General features: G+C 41.6%; 3 protein-coding genes across 5 annotated transcripts in view; 1 reads left to right on the top strand and 2 right to left on the bottom strand.

The window, feature by feature from the left end:
• Positions 1-1,408: 1,408 nt before the first annotated feature.
• LOC137104276 (ubiquitin-conjugating enzyme E2 L3-like) lies at positions 1,409-8,173 on the top strand. Its single transcript, XM_067485238.1, has 4 exons — positions 1,409-1,546; positions 4,690-4,785; positions 6,087-6,273; positions 7,146-8,173. The coding sequence occupies exons 1-4, from the start codon at positions 1,520-1,522 to the stop codon at positions 7,298-7,300; spliced, it is 465 nt and encodes a 154-aa protein (XP_067341339.1). The 5' UTR covers positions 1,409-1,519; the 3' UTR covers positions 7,301-8,173.
• Positions 8,174-8,847: 674 nt separating this feature from the next.
• LOC137104274 (creatine kinase S-type, mitochondrial-like) lies at positions 8,848-16,137 on the bottom strand. Its single transcript, XM_067485235.1, has 10 exons — positions 16,058-16,137; positions 14,124-14,306; positions 12,986-13,184; positions 12,782-12,877; positions 12,466-12,687; positions 11,329-11,414; positions 10,891-11,014; positions 10,372-10,506; positions 9,514-9,639; positions 8,848-9,364 (listed from the first exon to the last, which is right to left on the bottom strand). The coding sequence occupies exons 2-10, from the start codon at positions 14,270-14,272 to the stop codon at positions 9,248-9,250; spliced, it is 1,254 nt and encodes a 417-aa protein (XP_067341336.1). The 5' UTR covers positions 14,273-14,306; positions 16,058-16,137; the 3' UTR covers positions 8,848-9,247.
• An 878-nt stretch (positions 16,138-17,015) lies between these two features.
• Positions 17,016-22,470, bottom strand: part of rasgrf2a (Ras protein-specific guanine nucleotide-releasing factor 2a) — a 29,427-nt gene continuing 23,972 nt past the window's right edge. For all 3 annotated transcript variants that reach the window (XM_067485228.1, XM_067485229.1, XM_067485230.1), the window contains 9 exons: positions 22,327-22,439; positions 21,704-21,764; positions 21,223-21,326; positions 20,895-20,979; positions 20,366-20,563; positions 19,917-19,996; positions 19,714-19,831; positions 18,892-18,960; positions 17,016-18,791 (listed from right to left, as the gene is read on the bottom strand). In XM_067485228.1, the coding sequence (XP_067341329.1) occupies positions 18,696-18,791; positions 18,892-18,960; positions 19,714-19,831; positions 19,917-19,996; positions 20,366-20,563; positions 20,895-20,979; positions 21,223-21,326; positions 21,704-21,764; positions 22,327-22,439 (924 nt within the window). In that variant the 3' untranslated portion in view covers positions 17,016-18,695. The remainder of the gene's footprint in view (positions 18,792-18,891; positions 18,961-19,713; positions 19,832-19,916; positions 19,997-20,365; positions 20,564-20,894; positions 20,980-21,222; positions 21,327-21,703; positions 21,765-22,326; positions 22,440-22,470) is intronic.

Below are 22,470 nucleotides of genomic sequence, written 5' to 3'. Positions count from 1 at the left end.
TGTTATCAGCTCAGTTTTGGAACGTGGAATTCAATAAATGTTCGGTGTTCATTGTGGACCCGGACACGAGTAAGCCAGCCTGCTCTGTGCTGACCTAAAACATTCATCCCCATCCGTTCAGAGTTTTCAGCAGATAATGATGGGTAAGCAAGTAGCTAAGTATGTGTACTAAAATACTGCGGTACTGACTTTACTGGAGTATTTCTTTTTCATTTATTATTTTCACTTTTACTCTACGACAGTTCCACTGCAAATTATATTACAGCTTTAGTAACTAGTTTCTTTTTTTATAGATTAAGATCGTTTATTACGAGATTCCTCGTGTATTATTACAGAACGATCTGTCAGTACATAAAGTGCTTAACAGCTCCACTTTACCAGCTCCTGTTTCTGTTCCACAAGTCTAACAGATTTGTGTGCCCCTAAAAACAATTGTAATACTTTTGCTTTGCCATAACTTTCACTTTTTGTACTCAAACAAACCTGGACAAGACTTGCACAGTCAGTTGTTTAAAACACAGTTTTCTTAATGCAGTCCTTTATTGTAATTTGTGACCCGCATTACACCACAGCTGAGCTTGACTGCTCTTGAGCTCTTGACCTGCTTCATATTTAGACAAACTTTTCCATTTGTTTGCATTACAGCCCAGAGTTCTATTTTAATATTTTGTGAATTTTCTTTCAATAAAAAAAATTCAGGAAGTAAACAAATTTTCAACATTTTTTCTTGTCCTGTGTAGCGACAGTTTAGTACCACCAGATGGCAACTGTGTCCCATATTCTGCTTTTAATATCTTGCTCTGCCTTTTCATTTTCCGCACAGTGGATAGCTGTTTTATTATTATTGTGTGTCCACATGTGTATCCGCATTAAGCCAAGATGTGTTTCTGTGACATGGTGATTACGTGATAACTAAGGTAATAACATAGTTAGTACGCATGTTGTGAACTGTATCAAACCGATCAACAAGTTTGTTCAATAGCAGGCACTGTGAAATCTAGGGACTAAGAAAATATTTTGATATCAAACTGGCCCTTTATTAAGTGCACAGAAAATTATTTTTACCATCATCTTTCAGTGACAGGGTTTTGCTAGGAGGTTTCCAAATGCAAATTTTAAAAAGTTTAAAACTTTAAAAATATGGTACAGGAACATTTTTAGTTATCAAAACTAAGGGTAAAGCTCTGTGTAACAATAAAGACCAGCTGACAGCTGAATAAAAACAAATTCTTATTATTTATTAGTGTATTGTTGTGACACTAAATGAAGCGGTGTAAAAAGTACAATATTTTCGTCTGAACTGAAGTTACTTGAAAAAAAATAACTTAAATAGTAACTAAAATAATGATGCAAATTATTTAATGTCGTGCTGTAATACTGAAACTGACCTGCGCACTCCAACCTCTAGGTGGCGCAAATGCTATACAGGACCCCGGTGTCCGCCATTTTTAACCAAACTTAAAAGAAGTCGAACAGAAACGGAAAGAAACAGGAAGAAGAAGACGAGCTCAGCACCACAATGACTTCGACTAAGAGACTAGGGAAGGTAAAATTTCTAAATTTACTTAACTTCTACCACGTTGAAATGGTTTAAACTACTGGTTTCGGTTTTAAGCGTATGGCTACTGACCCGTGTATCAAGGAAAAATGTCTGAGTTTTTGTCGCCAATGTGTCCGACAAAATGAAAGGATAATGACGTCCGGGAGACGGTGACTGAGAGGTAACTAGTTAGTTTGAGGCGTCAGCGGCCGTGATTCAGCACTTACTCTAAGCTGTCACGTACGGAACCAAATCCTCCACGATAACATTCGAAGAAGGAGCTTATCAAAGAGCGTGTTTGTGACAAGCCTAGCAGCCAGTTTCAGCCACTGTCACCGTATGAATCAGCAGCTGTATCGGAAACATGGAGACTACGGGTTGGGGCGTGACGTCAGCCTCAGCTGTGCGATCCATTTTCGATTAAATAAATAAAGATAAGTCGATTAATCGAGTTTATTGAGAAGCAAAAAACATGTATTATCTGTAGCTTTAGTCAGTCTTCAAGCCAAAAAAATAATAATTTCAGTTTCTCATGATGTATTATTTAAGCTATGAGTAACAGAAATTACCTGACAAAATTAAACCAAGAACACCTTTTTAAAATGTGTGTTTAACAACACCAAATTCTTGAAATTATTTGTGGGCTGTAGCCTAGTTGATAAGGCAGTCGTCCATGGACCACAGGGTCAGTGGTTTGATCCCCGGTTACATGTCGAAGAGTCTCCGGCATAAAAACGGTGCCAAATCAAGCTACAAAAAATGATCCGCTGTGGCGACCTTAGCTCATGGGATAAGCTAAATGGACAAAATAAAAACTAAAAACATGTAGGTGATTAGGTTATTTTATTTTTTTTATTGAATCTATAACACAGTCAGTGTCACAATCACTGTTACTTCTGTAATTCAGAATGAGGTTGGACCACCACAACAACGTCAACGTTTTTTTAAGACAATTTGTGGGGTTTATCACCTAAACCAATGGCCTTACATAACTCTTTATGCTTATCATTTAAGCCTAACCATCTTCAAGTCCATCTCTTGCTGAAAGTAACAGCCTCCAGCTAATATCTCTCTCAATTTCAGAAGTTGAACTACGCAAGAAACTGATTAAAATACAGTTTTTGTTCAGTGGACGGTGTAATTTCTGAATCTGGACAGTTAGAAGAGTCTAAGTGTTAAGGCAGAAAGACATAAGTGTAAGGTATAAGAACAAAGTGAAAGATTCAGACCATAAAAAATAAAGTACAAAATATTGTCTGACAGGTAAAGGTTTATTTATTTTGTGGAAAACAACTGCTTCAATGGCAGAAAATGTGTTCATTGCTGAAGTGGTGTAGTTTGTATTGACATTTTAAGTCTATGCATCACTGAAAAGCTCTCATCTGGCAGCAACTTGATAAAGTATAGGATTGAGAAACTTACTGTTCTAATTAAACAGGAACACAAACATATGGATTGATCAGTTTTGTAGAACTCAAAGCCCAAGTACGTCATGTCAGTTCATTGGCAGCGTTCCTGATTGAGAACTGTCAGTATAAGTGCTGTTTTTAAAAAGTAATAAGCCTTGTTGTGTTGGTTTGTCGACATAACAGGGATTAACTTTATTAATGGTCTCTGAAGTTATGTTATAGTTTAAGTTGAGTTATAATTAGTCTTTCATCAAGTGAAAAGCTTTAAATACGCCATCTTGTGATAACGGTGGTGTGTGTTTGTGTTGTTTTCAGAGTCCTGAAAAATAATTGTGGCATGTGCAAAACTTTGAGGACCTATCAAATCAGTACAGTATCAAGTTAGTACTGATGAAGGAAATGGAGCTTTCTGAAGCAGCATAAGATGATGTAAAGCTACTGTGTTAGAAATATTCCACCGTTACCAATTTGATGGCAACAGCTTCTTACCAGATGATTTGTGTGAATAAATGACAAGCTTATCAGTGGTCTGCCTTAATTACAGTTTTGTCTTTGATCTGCTTTGATCATGGTGCTTATGAGAGGTTTGACAGCGACGCATCAAAATATTTTTCTGTGATATGGCCGCGTCAAATGGTAAATTCAGTGTCAAGTTGTGTGCTTCAACATATATATGTTATCTTGCACCCACAGCATGTTTAAGATCTGCTCATGTATTTGCTTTTGGCTACAGCAGTGGTATTTAGGTTCTTTCTTTTCAAATCAGAACCGCACAAAACATCTAAGGTTTCCCAGGTTGGGATTGTCTAGTACAGGTTTTGTTTTTGTCAGTTCTGGAGTAAACTAAGCAGCCTGATCTGTGAGGTTTGAAACTGACAAACGGTAAACTTATATCATGAACAACAAGTAAGATGTGAAATCTCATACATGGAAACAACAAGGATGTGTTCAAAGTTAAGATTCTGTTACATCAAACCATGTGTATAACCTTTCTGATTTAACAGGTGAAGAATTTGAGTAGTAACATTGGAAATATGGCCTCTTTGTTCGGTAAAATGAAAAAGAAACCATGTAAGAAGTTGAGCAGTGTCTCTCTGCTAAGAATGAACTCATCTGAAAGTGACGAGGCCTCTTTTACACACACTGCTGTTTTGTAGAATGTTATGTTCCCCTTTGTATGTAGTGGAGAAGAAGTATAATCTTTTTTAAATGACTGCTTTAAATGGACTAGGTCAATCTGCTAAAAACAGTTTACAACGACTTGAACAGTGAATTACTTTCTGTTTCGTTGCTCCGTCTCTTACTTACGCTTTCACTGTGATGAAACAGTCGAGTATCTGACACAAACGCACTCTCTGTGTTAGGAATTCCCCATGAAGTAGCACCAAAGTATGTTGTACCCACTTCCTGAATTCCCCTCACAGCCCAGTTTTACAGCAAAAGGTAAATTAAAGTAGAGTCAATGTCTGCAGCAGGAAGCAGAGCTAGTTGCACAGAATTACTCCCTGCTCTCATGTAGAAACAAACTCGCTGGATTTTCTGTGATGTATGAAATCACAAGAAAATGTCTAAATCCACCACAAAGTCACTTAGTTTGGTTTTTCCTTTGCTGTTTCCAGCTTCTCCAGTGTGTTTGCTGATTTTTATCATCATTAGAATGTTTGACTCTGTGTTCAGTTGTACAAGTGTCAGTAATCTCATTATGTTATCCCATTTTAAATCCTTTCTGTTTCCTCTTAGGAGCTTGATGACATCCGTAAATCTGGGATGAAGCATTTCCGCAATATTCAAGTGGACGAAGCGAATATTCTGACCTGGCAAGGGCTTATTGTTCCTGTGAGTAATGAACTGGTGCTAAAACCACTTGTGTAGTTTTATTTGCTACCACATGTTTTTCTGGTTCATAAACCGCTTGACCTGTTTTCTCTCAAAATAAATCTGCATAAATGTTATAGTGAGATGGTCAAATTGAACCAGACAGCAGCTGCTGCATAAGAGCTACAGGCTCTGAAGAACAATTAACGTTAGCGTTCCTGCTGAAGTTCTTATCTAACTTACAAACCTGAGCAAACGCCGGATCCTGGTCCTCTGCTCACTGAATGAATGACCAGAGAGAAGTGAGCCACAAACATTAAAAGGCTAATTAGCTGCTCAGCTGCAGAACAGAAAACACTATATAAAGGTTCCTGTATGTGCTCCTTAGTCCAGTTGAATGTGAAGTTTGGCTTTGTGAGTCCTTACTTCTGTCAAACATCTACAGCTGTTGAGATAGAAAGGATCATTTCTGGTATTTACTTAGACCTTTTTCTTTCTATTTAAAATAAACTATAAAAAGTCACCGGGTCTTATGCAAGAACATTCTTGTCCAAAAATCCTAAGCTTTCTCTGTGGGGTTTGTTTATCCAAGTACTTTTAAGTTCAGTCCCTCCGGCCTTTTGTGGACGTCTTTGGGTTTCCAGTTGGGTTAGAGTTGACAAATGTCATCAATTATTGGGGCTGTAAGTCATATTCACCAAACTGTGTTAACTGCAAAAATTTGTCATAAATTGCTGCATTCAGGTTGCTGAAACCCAACAACTTTTTGATGATTTGCATTGTCATGTCCTCTAAAATTTACAATATGAGGCTCCAGCTCTACGTCATTTGTAAGAAAGTTTGATTCATAAAAATGTGAAACGAGAGCAAAAGGCAGAAAGTGACAATGCAGAGCAGCAAGTCTGCTGTCAATTATGTTACAGTCACTTGTATGTAGGTGCCACAACAATGATATATGTTAAGTCCACCTGTCAGTGACGTGTGTCACCTGTACTGCCAGTCAAATAAAGAGGGGGGGGGGGGTTGAGGCTGCAGGAAGTTAGATGGTACAAAACATTTTTGTGAAGCAAAGTGCTCCACGACTAAGATCTGAGAAGGTGAGGGGGGCAATAGTCCCTGACAGGTTAGAATGTAGAACCTGCTGTGTTCTAGGTAGCAGTCTTAAGAAAATGAGTGAATTCCAAATGTTCTGAGAAATGGCTGTCATGGGGCTCACGGGAAGAATGTGTTGTGCCACAGGCTTTTTCATTAAAGGCCCATTGATTTAGCTGTACACCATCTGTTTTCAGTTTGGCAACTGAACAAAACTTCTTTTATTTCAGGACTGTCCTCCATACGACAAAGGAGCATTTCGGATCGAGATCGTCTTCCCCGCTGAGTACCCCTTCAAGCCCCCCAAGATCACTTTCAAGACAAAAATCTACCATCCTAACATTGACGAGAAGGGCCAGGTCTGTCTGCCTATCATCAGTGTGGAGAACTGGAAGCCAGCAACAAAAACCTGCCAAGGTGAGACCCATGAGACGAGTGTGACGCTGCCTGAAGGCCTCTGTGTCCATAACTGGATTTCATTCCTGCAGGCAGGATTGTCCCTGACACCACTCATTCATGTCTTTTTAAAAGTTCTAATCTATTAGTTTTTTTTTATTAAATCCATCTCTATCCTGTTCACTAAACCCTTCTTATAAGCTGCAGTGGTTTTTTTTATTGTATTCAGTAAGTAACAACTCAGTAGACTTGTTAACTATGGGATAAAAAACCTGCAGACACTCCAACATGACGGTCTACGCTGTTGACCGTCATGACCAAAGGCTTCACATTCTTGTGAAGCAATATCTCAGTATATTTAACATAAGCATCTTCTGTGGCTCCATGGTGAACTGGTTAGATTTTGGTGGTCAGAGTCACTGTGAACTCACATCAGCACAGGATCTCAGGGCCGTTGGGTGGGAATTTCACTGCATCTGGGACAGACGTCAACTTGGACTCGTATATGAACTGATTCTGATCTGATCTGAAGAGACTTGCAATATTCATCTACAAAGGTGGGCGGAGGCCTACAACCACAAGATGGTGATTCTGGTTCGATGCCCTCATTAGAGCCTTAACTGTTACGCTCTGTATGAGACGTAGACAGGACGCTGTAGTAAGGATCAAACTGTGACCTTATTCCTCTGTACTGACTTGATTTGAATCCAGTCCGTCCTTACCTAGTTTTGAGTCTGACTGTCGGTGAATCAATCCAACATTCACACTTTCGCGTCCATTTGTATCCACTCCTCAAACCACGTTTGTTCCCTGCTCTTTGTGAGATATCTGAAGTTGTCTGTTTCCACAAATCTTAAAATCTGTTGTCTGTTCTTGTTCCTTCTGTCGTGCAGTGATTCAGTGTCTCATTGCTCTGGTGAACACACCTCAACCTGAGCATCCGCTGAGGGCAGACCTGGCAGAAGAATACACTAAAGACCGTGCGAAATTCATGAAGAATGCCGACGAGTTTACAAAGAAACACAGTGAAAAGCGACCCGTGGACTGACGACACAACACTGACACTCACTGCTGTTCCCCCCCCCTCCATTCTGTTCCCCCCCCTGACTCTTAGTTCTTATCTCTAAACCACACAGAGATGACCTGTGCTCTAGTACCTGCATTGTTTTAGCACTCTCCAACCAGTCCTTAAGAGGCTACATAGAGGTTTCTGTTTCACTTTGCCAAAAAAAGCAGGACTTTTTGGTGAATAGGCAGGCTCTGGCCTCTAGGTGTCACCTTTTGGTTTGGTAATGACTTCCTTCTACTGATTTCCTCTTAGAGAAAAATAATAAAATTGTCAAAGGTGGCGTCCTGGAAAGTAAAATGTCAGATGTAACTCAAAGTGCTGTTCTGCTTCCTTAAACGTTGAATGTTTTCTCAGATTAATCATTAGCTTATGGCGACTGGTTTACAGAAATCTAAGTTTTATTTTCACGACCTAACCCAGCATGTGTTGCTGTTTGTATTTGTTGTTTCCTTCCTTTTTCTTTCGGTTTCTTTTTCTCCCATTGAGATGCACTGTTTTCTGTGAAGTTACCCATTGCAGTACATGAAAATTAAAGTTTGTTATGCAGAATTCCAAATGTACACAAAGAAATGTATGAAAATGCAACAAAAGTCATGTTTCCTTTCTCAGATGTTTTTGTATTGAAATACTTCCACCTCTGTCGGCCTCCCAGGGACGTGCATACTGTCAGTGAACCTTATATTCACTTTTATCCAGCTGGGAAATTGGATGTGCTTTCGTTTTGATGATACTAGATGTGAACTATAACAGTTCTGCAGGTAAATTTTGTTTATCTCTTCTAACCAGTTAAGACACAAATGTTCAGTTCTGCATAAGAAATAAAACATCTTGGCTTTACACTGAGTAACAACACGAAGGCTTTTCTCTCTTTATTTGACCTGCTCGTCTGATATGATTGTTGACAGTGTTTGGAACATGTTTTTAGTCTAATGTATTTGGCTAAAAAGAAAGTTTATCACACAACTATAACTAAATAGAAGATTACAAAAAAAAACCTGTCTGCTCCTGCTGATGTAGGTACAGTGGAGAGTAACAAATATTACAGCTCACACATCTTACTCATATGTTTTGCTTGTTTGAGCCTCTGAATTTTACTTCATCAACATTTTCACTTCATTTCAAGTCCTATAGCTTCTTACTCAAAGTTAAAGTGGATCCAAGCTGGTTTGGATTTATTTTTGACCACATAACAAATTGCACTTTCCACATTATCCAACTGAGCTTCTCCAAATGCAGGAAATCTTGAAATCTAACTTGTCTTTAACCTGTTCCACGCTTTAATTTCTAACCACGGGGATCAAAAACATGATGCACATGTGTAGTCGTCCCGACCAAAGAGACGTCAGTGTGCAGCATCTGTTTCTTGCAAAACGTACAGTATTGGTGACACTAAATAAATCAATTGTCATCTTTGTATAATACTTCAATTAACATGTCGTATGTAACATCTAAAATCATTTTGGGCTTTTACGACATCCTTACTGCTCATGTTGAAACAGCTCCACTTCCACAAATTCACACACAAATGCTCAATAATTATTTATTATAATTATAAGTGTCTTAACCAGGACTACATCTACATTCATACACCAAAAGCTGAGCCTCTACACTTGTCTCCGTCTTGTTTTCTTAAATTGTAGCTACTTTTAAGATACATTTAAGAAAATGCAGCTAAACACAGACAGACAGATGTTTTTCAACTGTTGGCTTTAATCGCATCAGGGTTACAGTGAAGACCTGAACTTGAGGTAGAATTATCCCCTATCTGAAGATCATGTATAAGGTTATGTAAAGATTTATAATTGACCTCGGTATCAGTGGACAAACGTGGTTCTGGGGTTTTGTACACAGGCCTCGTTTGGGAGAGGACACCGAGCTGAGAGCTGAGACCTGCTGCTAACAAACGTGACGTGATGAGCGCAGCTTTTATTTCTTAAAATGAGCAATGGGAGCTGGGACTTTGATGTCCTGCGATTTCTCCAGCTTCTTCTCACACTCAATCAGGTAGTTGACTCCATCGACCACCAGCTGCACCAGCTCCACCTAAAAACACACACGTGAAGTTTATTTGTGTGACTAAACCTTCGCACAGAGAAGCCAAACACAACTTTATAATTCATTTGTAACTAACACCAACACAGCTAAAAACTAACAACAAGCAAATGAAATGAATCCGACTCATTAATCTTCACCTCAGATTTGCCCAGACGGTCGAGGTTGGAAATGTCAAAGACGTCCCCAGTGGCAGCTGTGTCCACGCCTCCTGTGCCTCTTTTCTGCAGCCGCAGGTTGTCCAGGATTTTGTTAAACCGTGGGTCCTGCAGAGCGGGTTTTTAAAACATTTGGCTCTAAAACACATTAGTTTCTGTTATAATCATCTGTGACTAGTTGCAGCTCTTAAAAGGAACTAACACACTGCTTTTGTGACAGTTGTGATCCCCATAGTGATCAGGGTTACACATTCATCCAGCTCACCGCCGTACAAAACAAAAGATGGATGTGTAAAAGAAGATGGCTGCTGCAGAGGTTAAATCTACATTTAATGGATTTACATAAATAAACTTTGTGGGGCTAAAGTTGAATTTGAAAGTTCAGTCTTGACCTTGGAAACAGTTGCTAGAGAACCAGTTTACACCCACAAGCTCCATTTTGCCGTTTTGGAGCTTTCGACTATATCCTACTCTGTAGGACCTGTCCAGACCAAAACCAGCACTGTGCATTTGTTGTGGACTATTTCCAGTGAGCATTTGTGACAGTAGGACAAGGTTGAAGTACAGTGTGTTTATGGTGATAAAGCAACATGTCCTCCACACCCACAGTGTAGATCACTGATGTGTCCTTAATAGCTAGAACAAAAATGCACCAGGCTTTTAGTTTTGGTCCTTGCTGGTTTGGGTTTTTCATGGGTTTTATGGACAAAATACGAAGCAACAGTATAACGCTTTAAAGTTGACTTAATAAATTGAAATTCTCCATTTGCCTGTGGTATGAAATGGATCTTGGTGGGTTGTGCCTTTCGTGAAGTGAGTTGGACACTGTGTGTGTGTTACCTTGCTGAGTTTTGGCAGGCGGACATGCACCCCTGCCCTGAGGCCGGTGCCCAGGTTGGAGGGACATGTGAGGATGTAGCCCAGATGCTCATTCCACATGAACTCCCAGCCTCTCTCCTGGATCAGATGCTCCACCTGTGGGATCCGACAAGAGTTGAGCACCATCACATACAGTACTAATGCATTCGGTTTGGATGCAGTTTTTAACCACTGCTGCAAACAGAAATGGGGAAGAAACCTGAAGTAGGTTGAAGAGACAATAATCTGTTGGATTATTTCTAAGCAATTTACAAATTTGGCTTAATGGGATGAAAATAAAGGTTTGCAAGTCATTCAATCAAATCAGCACTGTGGGGAAGTTAGACCAGACACAGACATGTGAAAGGGAATCATGTGATCTGTTTGTCCCCAATTCATCCTGTATAAGATGTTGTCCTCATCCATTCGGTTGTTAAGATCTTTTAAGCTGGAACAAACTGTTTCCTCTGTACATTTTACGTCACGCTCGGCTCATTTTACCTGTTTGAGTCCTCTGCAGAATCTCTCAAACACTCTCTTCATGTTGCCTCCCTTCTCCATGGAGATGACTCTGGTGTGGTCCTCCTCGTTCACCCAGATCAGGAAGGTCTTCTCATTGTTGTGCCTGAAAAGAAGCAAATGAAGAGCTCTCCAGGTAAAACACTGCTTTCATTTCCACAGATGACTCATGGTTATTCAAAAACACTTTGACATTCACGCTGCTCATCTGTGCCGGATTAATTTGTGCAGCTGCGTTGTGCGAGTATTTTTGCCAAACACACATGCGTCAAAAGCGGGATAATATGTGAATGTTTCTATTGAGCTCCACAGGATGTAGAAAGATGTATTAGGATTAAATATATCACTGACGTCACTGATCAGTTAGAGTCGGAATAGTCACACCGCACAACACATGCAGCACGGCTGAACTTAGCCTACCAGATCCCCCTGGCGTCAGGCCAGTCTCTGGCCATAAAGGCACATGTCAACAGTGGAGAGACAGGCTTGTCAAACAGGAAGTGGTCCTGGGGGGGGTGAAGAAGAAAACAGAGGTAGTGGTATGTCAGAGACACGACTGGTGGAAGGTGACTGGTGGTTTACTAGGAACAAGGACCATCGTATGAGCACAAGATACAAATATATTTATATATTACTTACTGTAAATCGACATTCTCTCTTTGAATTTTGATATTTTCAGTAGATTTTGTAGAATTTTGAGTGCAAAACTATTTTTCGTAGCATATTAATGTAAATGTGCAGCAACTGTGGCTCAGGAATTAGAGGTGATGTCCACAAATCTTGGGGTTGGCAGTTCAGGTCCTTTTGTCCATATACTCCCACTGGGTCAGATGAGCACTTTGCATGGCAGCCGCCCTCATTGACGTATGTGTGTGTGAGTGTGAAGTGACACACTGCGCTTTGGGCATCGATGAGGTAGAAAAGTGATTTATAGGTGCCGACCCAAAATCCCTTAAATCTGCAAATATTACTTACAGCTTAGTTTTTTTCCACCACTAAAAAAAAACTATAAAAAGTCTGAGACACAGTGTGGCCTTGTTGTTTAGAGACAAGTTAAGATGCTCAAAGAGAGTAAATTGTTTCAGATTGGAACCAAATAGCTTTTTTTATTCTATATGTCTCTAAATCCTCAAACTTTCACATATATCAACGTTTACATGTGATTATCACAGATTTTCCATGTTGTCTCAGACTTTTGGACCTCACTGTACCTATAGCAGGGAGGAGAAGAACCCACTAAATGTGAGGAGGATTTCACAGTCCAAGGATCTAGAGTAGGAGGAGGGGGTCAAGTGTCTTTAAGGACAGGAATCCAGCCCTACCAGCTGTGGTTGGGTTCACTGAACACCAGTGGTCTTACCAGATCCCCCGGGAATCAGGCCAGTCTCGGGCCATGAAGGCCGAGGTGAGTAATGGAGACACAGGCTTGTCAAACAGGAAGTGATCCTAATGTGTTGGACCATGAAATGATCAGAATAACAGAATGTGTAGGACAGAGCACAGTGTTGAAAACTTTAACAAGGCTCAAATGATTCATTCAGCTTTCCGGTGACTCACATCAATGAGCTGCTGCTGCTCCTTCTCTGTCATGTCTCCCAGGCTGTAATAATGTCCAGCCAGGTCTCCCTTCAGACCAGCCAGAGCAGTCACAGCCACTCGCTCCACCTCGCGACGCTCGGCCCTCGAACACGCCGGGGGGAGGCTCAGCCCACGGATGCTGCGGCCGGTCCGGACACGAGAGGACAGAACGTAATTGTCATCAAACACACCGTTGGTGATCTGGTAAAAAAGAGACAGACTTTTTTAGGCATGTACAGCAGTAGGGACAGTGGACAGTGGATCATGGAACGATGGGCCGGTCTGGTGTAAACACCTTAGAGGAGTCGAGGTCCGTGGGGTGTGTCATGGTTCTGGGGTCGTAGCCGTTGTGCCTGTCTTTGATGACGGGGTCAAAGAGCTCAGCAAAAACCTGGAGGCAGCAGGAAACAATAATAAAGTCAGTGAATGTTTCCTCTACAGACATTCACTTCAAATTAGGCGTCATGCAACCCTGTGATGGATGTCCCCTCTCTCTCACCTCGTAGCTCTCCTCGTCCCCTGCCACACAGCCCACCGTCTTGATGAAAGGGTGTCCAGGGTTGTCCACTCCAGTCTGGATGCACTGGTCCAGGGTCCAGTTGTTGGGGGTGACCTTGTCCCTCAGTTTGGCATAAATGGCTGGAGACAGAGCTGAAGCCATGCAGTTGTTGTGTTTCCTCAGGTCGGGGTAGTCGGAGCTACACGAGAGTAGGAGGTGGTAAGATGTGAGTTTTCTAATGACTGAATAACTGAATAACACCAGTATAACGTACACTGAGAAATCTGCTGACACTGCAGTTTCTAGTTGATAGCTAATGTTTACAACCTATTGGAGTTTCACACTGGAGGCCTGTTTTTGGTCACTTCATGTTGTGTTTCTTTGTGCTTGTTTTGTGTCTGTTATGCTGTGTGTGATATTTTTGGGCTGAGTTGTGTCTTTGAACAGGGGTCTTGGATTTTAAAACATGAAATATGAACAGTTACTTCCATTTATGGGATCAGGCCCAGGGGCTTCCTGACCGCTCCATGTGACAATCTTAGACACCAGAACAGTTTTTTAGGAATTGTTGGGTAAAATTCCAGCCTCCACTAGGAGGCACAGCTCTGTTAATAAGCAAAAAATTCACTGATACAAGCTGCTAAAGCGTTAATATTTGCCAGGATTTATATTTTCTCTTATAGTAAAGTGAATATATTTGGGGTGTTGATAGTTTTAGATAATTGATTAAAGCACAACTTTAGAGCCTCTGCAACACCAGAGCCACATGATGGACCCTGATACTGTATTTGACTGCTGCTGATTATGTCGACCCAAATGTCAGGAGTGACCCTGAGTGTCCAAGGCCCCAGGTGGTGAGAAAATGAAGGCAGAGAAGTTGTGAGCACGACAGAGAGTGAAGGGTCAGCAATGCTCTCAGCTGGAGCCACTGGAGCTTCTGTGGCCTTGTCAGGTTCTCCACTCTTTCATTTTTAAAGCTGTAAACAAGATCATGCACCGTCCTCTGTTAGTGTCACCTGTCAGGGAGAGTCGTTCTGATGCAATGTACAATCGATTATAGAGCTCGTGGAGCTTCATCTGTCCACTGCACATCTTCTCCTCATCCTCCATGTGGCAGTAGTGAGCATCTGGGTCTTACCTGGGAGGATACAGCTTCTTCTTTGCCTCAGCAGCCAGCGAGCTGTTGTCACTCAACAAGAATCCAGTGGCCATCGTTCCTGCACCCACGCTGGCCAAAACCATGGCCGTTCTGCGGCCGGAGATCAGGCGTGTGAAGGAGCCGGCCATCTTTGTCTTGAACGGTCAGTCCGTGGCAAGAGAGCTGCAGAGAAAATGTAACATAAAACACAGTTTTGTCTGAGGGTCAGTGAACACAATGAAGGTTCTAGAGGATTTGTTCAACCAGAGGGGTATTAAAAGGCTTCTGGATGAACGGAGTTAAAAAAAACAATACAAAAAATGATCACATCGAGATAAAAGATGATCACAAAGACAGTTGTTCTGTGTCTTTTGTGATCGGAACTTTTGATGTGATGCTGTGTGTAAGTAGTAGTTTCGCTGGTTTGCACCATGTGGTTTATGTCTAAATTCTGAAAGTGCTCATGCATCTGCTATAACAACATTTTGGAAATGTCTTTTCTACCCTAGGAGCCTGCTGGGGGTCCAGACCAGATCACAATAAAATGCAAAGCCTGCTTGAAAATAATTAACTGTGTATTGGTTTATTCACGAGGACGTACAGATTCGTAATGACGTACTGAACCTTTAAAAAGTGTTCAGCCTCCTTTTCTTTTTTACAACATTGAATCAGGGTCCATTTAATTTGCCCCGTTTTTTGACAAAAATGTACAAAAAATGTGACAACAAATACAAATTAAAAACAATTTTATAAATTAAGTGACTCCAAAAGTATTGAGCCTCATCTAAACTGTCCCTGGTGCAGTTTGTTTTAGTGCTCACACAGTTCATTGGAGATCACCTGATTGTAGTGACTGTTTGAAGGATTGTAGTACAAATACACCTGTATCTGGAAGGTCCAGTTAGTAGTGATTCAGAGCGACAAAAGGACAAGCAACTCTGTGAAAAGACGTCAAGGGACGAAGACAGGAGCGATGGAGTAGAGTCATTTCAAATGTTAAAGCTGAGACCTGATTGGTTTAGAAAACTGTTAGTGTTGCTGCTCGTCCTCCACAGAAGGTTGGCAGTGTCCACGAGACTGAGTCTTAATATAGAAGGAAGTTGTGAGGACATTTGTACTCATGTCATTCCTGGTCAGAGCGGAAACAGACAATCAGTCTGCACTACATTCACCCTGTAACGGGATATTTTCTACTTTACCGCTGACTGTTCTTCCTTCACCCTGCAGAGGACGAGAGCTGTGGGGCAGCATTAGTGGTATTTATAGCTCGTTGGAGGCAGTTGTGCTGCCAGGTTTCAGTGCCAAGACCCAATCCTGGCTCACAGTGCAGTGACATTCTGAACTGGTCACAAGATCAGCCCATGCTGAGGCTGAGGTGGTGGGACAGAGCAAGCAAACAGGGCAGAAAGAAGGTAGATGGTGAAACAGGGTGAAAATCCTTCAGATCTAAATCCTCAGTTAAACAAAATGGCAGAACAGGTGGTTCAGGTGTAAAGCCTGCAGTGCTAAATGACACTGTGTCTCATATGGTTCAGATTACATCAAAATCACTACAGAGCTGGGATCAGCTCTGGCGACCCCTCCCCAGAGTGACCTTTTAACTTTGACAGGGTGAATGCTGGACACATGAGCAGCTCTGTCCCCGCCAAAGGACACAAGAGAGGTAACACTGGATCAGGCGTTTGACTGCAAAGCTTCAAGTGAAGCTGTTACATGAAGCTACAATCTGTTTCCTTATTCTCAGTACTAATGGCTCCATGCACTTTAAGGTAAAGTCCCACAGATTAAATGTAAGAAGAAATTTAAATATGTTATGGAGCCCGTGTCTTCTTGATTCTGGCTGCACAGGTGATTAAAAAAGCATTGAGGTGAGAGTATAAATACTGGAAGCAAACAGCTTTTTCCTGCATGAGAAATAAGAAAAGGCACAGTACCTGTAGCTGCTCAGCTGACTTACTGAAGCTCTCTGGTTCAAGAGCTTTTCAGTCTCCGATCACAGGGGGCTCCACCCCCCGCTTGTGGGATTAAAGAGCAGAGGCCAATCATAAGTTCACAAACAGACTGTCACAAACCAATAGAGGGCCACCAACGTGAGTGGAGCCATGATTAACCATGTCCACCATGGGTCCAGTATCGTCCAGTTTGACCTTGATATTTTCAACGTGCACGTGATCTCCTGCTTCTGGTCCTTCACTGCCCGATCAGGTCTACAGCTTCAGAAAATGCAGTAAAACACAGACAGGCAAAACATGAGTAAACGCCACTTTAGAAACACACGAGTGAGGAAAAAAGTGCTGGAAATACAGAAACGCAGCCATTTGTGCAGGTCGTCCACTATTCTTCAAACATGTTCAAACTAAAACCTGATGACTGCTGTGAGTTTTTGCCTCGGTTTGAGTCTTGTGAAATAAGATACTGTCCAGTCTCTGCTTTAATGTGAAAAAACCTCAGGTCAAACAGAGGAGGGGTCCCTGTGACAGGAAAGGACTGTTTGTACATTAGGAACAATCACAAGAACAACATCATAGATTTTATGTGAACAAGAGGATCGGGGAGAACAGCAAGCTGCCTCCAGCCAACACAACCCAACAGACCACCACGAAGACCTGAAAGGAGGACAGACTGCTCAAACACACACAATGGTAGAAAGAGAGCGAGACAGACGGCAGGAGGCCGAGGCTCCTTGGAGTCCAATATTCAGATGATTCCAGATGACAGGAAAAGACACTGCAGCCAGCTGAGCTCACATGAAAGCTTTAAGGACATCAGACTGGCTTGAAGGAGTGTTTCCATTTAAGATTTCATATGTCATTAGAAACTCACAAAGTCTGACACGTTTCCCCACGTGAGGAAACTGCAATAAATCAGCGAGAATGACGTCAAATTTAGCAGTTGAGCAGAAACAACACTTTTTAGTTTTTATTTTCAAGCCTGAAGTGTGTGAATATCTGTATGTTATACAAAGAAATGAATGGAAACAGCATAACAGGAAAATCAAAGTATACAGTGGTGTAAGAAAGGGAGGGTCTTCTACAGTGATGCAACGAAGCCTAAAACGATCCCTGACATCAGGAAAAGGAAATAAAAGAAGCTAAAACAAAAAAGACCTTTAGCAACAGTCACCTACACGTGTGAACTACAGGAAAGATCATGAACATGCTAATTTCATGCTATAAACAAGTTTATATGAGTCTATGGACAGTTCTTCTTTACAAACCAACAGTGCAGTGATTTTACTGAAATACGATTACAAGGTTCAAAACATGATTAAATAATGACATTGACTAGAACCTAATAACAATGACACATGGATAAGAAGCTGTAGAGGTTTGTAGCATCTAGGAAAACTTTTGGAACTCTTAAAATGAAAAAAAAATGTAAAAATGAGATTTGTGTTGTGTACAAAATGAGTAATGTTACAAAACTGAAAAGACATGATCTGTGGCAGAAGTGCTTTTGATTTTAAAGAAAAATTGTATTTTGAATTTCAGCTTGTAAACTACTAGGATTTGTGCTGTAACATGCAGACGCAGCATTGACAGCTGCAACAACCCTCGGTGTCAGCAGACAACACAAGATTATAAGAAAAATGAACGCTGAGAGCATCAACATCAATAAACAGATGAGTAAGTGTTAAGGTAGAATAAATATTTCCCAGATGACCCAGGTTCAGTGTGTGGCAGTTGGATGGAGGTCATTTGATAAACTGGAAACATCTGAATGTGCACGAGTAAAGTTCAAGGGTTTTGAGTTACATGTCTTTCTGTCTATCAACTAGTGGTTTCATGCCTCTGCAAACCATGTCTGTCCAGACTCATCAGTTCATCCATGAGTCCAGGTGGACGTTTTGTGCCAAATGTAATGAAATTCCCTCAATGCATTTCTGAGGTATAACACTGATGAGAATGGGACGAATGCAAGTTTACAGTGACTTTATCCTTTAACCATTTAATCAGTTCATCTGTGAGTCCAGGTGGACATTTGTATCAGATGTAATTAAATTCCCTCAAGATTTTTTTTGAAGATAAAGCGTTGACAAGAACCTGATAGATGTAAGTTTACAGCGAAATTGACCAATTAATCAGTTCATCCATGATTCCAGGTGGACCTTTGTGCACAGGCTTTACATTGACCAGGTGACCCGACATCTTCCTGAAATGAGTTTTTGGGATGGTGAGGTGTCTGCTTGTGTCCTTCACGCGACACATGCATACGCTGTGCTTTCATGCACGCAGTGAACCTGGGGCCTTATAATATTCCCACATGAATAACGGGGGATTCCCGAAACCTTACAAAGCAGATTACTCTGGCTTTGATTTTGCAAATAATGTAAAACTCACCTGACAACGTGTATGTGCAAGACTACAGAGGCAGACTGTTTGGTATTTACAGTGTGATAGCAGCAAATGGTCAATTTCTAGAACCATGTTGGTTTCTACAGTCATAACTGTGTGATTTTATGGCAGTTACATTTCATTCTGTTTAATGAACATACACATCTAACTCATACAAGGCACATTTTCTCCTGAGTTTCCTAAGCAAACTAACGGGTGGTGTTTCATGTCCCTGTCTTTATCCTGGTGGTACTCTGGGTTCGATTTTGAGTGAGAGCTCGTACAGGGTATCTTCATCCATCACCAGTGTCTTATCCAGGAGGAACTGAGTGACCTGGAGGACGGACAGCCCAGACATTTTGTTAATAATTAAGGTTGTAATCATTTCATTAAGAGTTCAGATAGTAGATTTATAGGTGTTTTGTTGGACACACCTTGGGTTGGTGCTCAATCCTGTAAGGTGCTTGCTGAAACTGACGAATCTCCCGGATAATGTGAGAAATCTAAAAGAAGCAAGAGAGAAAACAGAAAGCAAAACTCAAACTGCACAGAAAGTACAAGCTTAATGAAGTTTGACTCTTTCCACCAACCTGCACTGATTTTTTGTTTCTGACAGGTAAGAAGCAACATAAACACTACGACGCACTAAGACAAATCTGAAACACTGCTCGTTCCCTACTGATACAAGATAGAAAGTCCGATTATCGCCTCAGACAAATCCAAATTATATTCATATGTCACTCAACACCATAACCATCAGTTACTTCTGTACGCCTGCTGAGCTTTCCATTCCTGTGCAAAGGCACGACAGATCACTCCCATCGGTCACAGACCATGTTTTTAGCTGCCGACAGTCAGTTTTGCTGCTGGTGTTTGCAGAGCTGTTCATTAAAAATGTTGCATCCGGCTGACTTTCAAAACAAGAGTCTGGGATAATACACTTCATACACGATAAGCTGCTAAAAGAATGCAACTAAAGACCCATCAGAACATTGTGGTAACAGTGTGAGCTCATTAGTCCTAAAGTTTGAGAAGGAAAAATGTGGAGTTGAGGTGCTTAAACTTCCCCAAATCCAACAAAGAGCCCTATTAGCCTAAGCTCTGATACTGCAGGGCCATGCCTCCGCAGTATGTGCAGGAATGCGAGGCCCACTGTGTCTAGTTAATGCTGCTAAAATAAGAGGGTTAGCAAACAGTAAATTAGGCCTTAATAAGGATTACAAAAAGACAGGAGCAGGAGGAGCCAACGTCTTTACCATCCTCATCTTGGAGAAGTTAACCAGTCCGTCCTCTGTGAAGTTGGGTGTTCCCTCCTCAATGAAGGCCAGGTCAGTGAGGTACATGCCCAGGTACGGGACACACGGAGGGTTACAGCTGCACACACATGAACACAATGCAAACATCAGAACACTTTTAAAGGTTTTACATGTGCATTCATTTGGTATGTAGCCGTATTTACTTTTTCAGTGTCTCTCTGAGATTCTTGAACCTCCCCTCTGACGACACCGTCTTCTGCAGCCTGTCCATGAGGGCCTTAGTCTAGAAAACACACAGGCAAATGACAACAGCTTCGGGGAAGAAGTAAGTTTGATCTCTAGCAGCTGTTAGGGGCGGCACTAGCTCAGCTGGTAGAGTGGCCACCTACTGACCATAGGGTCAGCGGTTGGTGCCCCGCTCCTCCTGACCAGGTGCCGAAGTGTCACTGGGCAAGACACCGAACCCCCAACAGCCCATCCCCAGCCTCGCAGTGCCGGCCTCAAGCCCGGTAGAAATCAGGGAGGGTTGAATCAGGAAGGGCATCGGCGTAAAAAATAAAATGGTACCAAATCAACATGCGGACAAATGATCTGCTGTGGCTAAGCTGAAGCATGGGATAAGCTCAAAGGACCAAAAAGACTCGATATCAACCTGTTTGCAGACTTTGGCCCAGGTCTTCTTCAGCCTGTAGATGGCGCTGCGGTTGAGAGCAGAGGTGATCTCCAGCACTCCGTTATAGTTGTTGAGGCACCGGCAGATATCAGCCACCGCCAGCCATTTCTCTATGGAGCTGGCTCTGGAGCCCACGTCAGTGTGGGTCATTATCTGAGACGCCACCAGGTTACTCATCTGTGGTGAGAGGAGAAATAAATTGTGGACTTACAAAGTGCAGCTTTTTTTCCATTTTTCAATTCCCCAATTTTAATAAAAAATTCAGACCGAAACGTCATTCTCATTCGGTTGTTGAACTGATCTGTGAATGCACTGGGATAAACCTTTCTCCAACTTCTGAGATGCTCTTTTTATACCCGATCAAGACATTAACCTGCTGCACATTAACCTCATTAGTGAGATGTTGCATCACAACCTTTGCAGTCTGCACAACAACAAAATGGCAATGACAAAGTTACTGTGCTCTGGTCAAACTGTCCGACACCACATAGTGGCTCATTGATCTTACATCGTTAAAGTGCTGGCTGGTCTTCATGATGTACGGGGTCCTCTCTGTTTTGTCAACCTTCATCCAGCCCTGACCCAGGAACTCCCTGCAGGACAGGAGACATTCACCATCATCAGACAAACTGCGTGCTACTGCAGGTACAGCAAGAAAATCAGAAATTGGCCATAAAACGTTTAATCTTTGTCGTCATTTTTTGATGCAATTCCTTCGTGTATGTTTGAGTCTGTTGTCATCTGTTTGTATTTATAACAGAAAAACAGGTGGAGGTGGCAACAAGGTCCTATTAAACATCAGCCACTGAGGGACAGTTACTACGTGTCGTACTCACTCATAGGGGATACTCCTGAACACAATGTGATCCAGCAGCGTGATCTGTTCTGCCAGCTCGATGGCTGAGAGAGACTCAAAACACTCGGCTTTAGGACTCTCCACCTACGCACACACACACACACACACACACACACAGACACATGTACTGTAGATTTGTATTTGTGCGCAAAATGACAAATGTAGAACAAATCCAGCACCACACAAACACGGGTGAAGGTCACATACTGGGAAGCAACCAGCTCTAACTGGGTTGTGTCAGAACTCACTACAGTACACAGTAACTACAGCTGGTGGTCACGTCGTCATGACAACAACATCATCATTCTTACCACGATGAAGTGGAGCAGGGGGCAGCTTTTCTGTTCCACAACCAGGAGATAAATTATTTCAACAACTGATTTTCTGAGTAAAGTTCCATCATGAAATCCCTTCTGTTTAATACGGCTTAGTAGTAATATTTATAACGTGGTAACACTGACCATTTGTAATATGTCTTCAATCTTTAGCTGAGCATCATCTTGTTCTTCTTGAGAAAGGGCACTGAAGAGGAAAACACACACAACATGTGTCTCATTATGCTTTATGTACATGTCCATGCTTTTACTTATGAAATACTTTGAATGCTTTCACTTGGGAAAGTTTTTCTACACTGCTACTTTTACTACGTAGATACAGAGGTACACAAACTCAACAAAAGACACCACCACACTCAATACTCTTAATTCGAGTTGAAGTACAAAAGTACACACTAAAATTTAATTGTAGTACAAAACTACAAGTACTCCATTAAGAATGTACTTAATTTGATGCGGTTGGTTACATGAATGTTCGAGTTGACAGTGTCAGTACGGCAAAGAAAATGTTTTTTTTTAATTAAGACCATAGTTACTTTGTAACTTAGCATGAAACTAATAAACGAATAAACAGCACAAGTAAAGTGCAGTGCTTGAATGTGCCAGTTGGTAAATCTGTAATAATACATCAGATTATCAGATTGTGTATTAAGAACCTGCGTCTCCCAAAAGTAACTAGTAAATAAAGCCGTAACATTCATGGAGTAAAAGTAGCCTGATATGGAAGGTTACTTCAGGGACCTTGTTACCTTAATAGGTTTGTTGTTGCTTTCCTCTCCTGTTGCAGCAGGTCTGGATCTCGCAGCACTTCTTCCAGGAGAGAGATCACCCCCATCTTCAGCTCACTGTTCATCTCAAAGTCCTGATGGGAAATAGCGAAGTACACGGTCTGA

The sequence above is a fragment of the Channa argus genome, chromosome 18 (genome assembly GCF_033026475.1).
Source record: "Channa argus isolate prfri chromosome 18, Channa argus male v1.0, whole genome shotgun sequence".
Lineage (NCBI taxonomy): Eukaryota > Metazoa > Chordata > Actinopteri > Anabantiformes > Channidae > Channa > Channa argus.
The sequence above is the reverse complement of the archived record's forward strand: the minus strand, read 5'-3'. Positions and strand labels throughout refer to the sequence as shown.

Bases quoted from the DNA above. Each gene is read 5' to 3' on its own strand.
- LOC137104276 (XM_067485238.1), top strand. From the start codon at position 1,520: ATGACTTCGACTAAGAGACTAGGGAAG. The intron at 1,547-4,689 runs GTAAAATTTCTA...GTTTCCTCTTAG, and splicing joins CGACTAAGAGACTAGGGAAG to GAGCTTGATGACATCCGTAA. The intron at 6,274-7,145 runs GTGAGACCCATG...TCTGTCGTGCAG, and splicing joins AGCAACAAAAACCTGCCAAG to TGATTCAGTGTCTCATTGCT.
- LOC137104274 (XM_067485235.1), bottom strand. From the start codon at position 14,272: ATGGCCGGCTCCTTCACACGCCTGATCTCCGGCCGCAGAACGGCCATG. The intron at 10,507-10,890 runs GTAAAATGAGCC...CGGATCCCACAG, and splicing joins TCTGCAGAGGACTCAAACAG to GTGGAGCATCTGATCCAGGA. The intron at 9,365-9,513 runs GTGAAGATTAAT...GTGTGTTTTTAG, and splicing joins ACCGTCTGGGCAAATCTGAG to GTGGAGCTGGTGCAGCTGGT.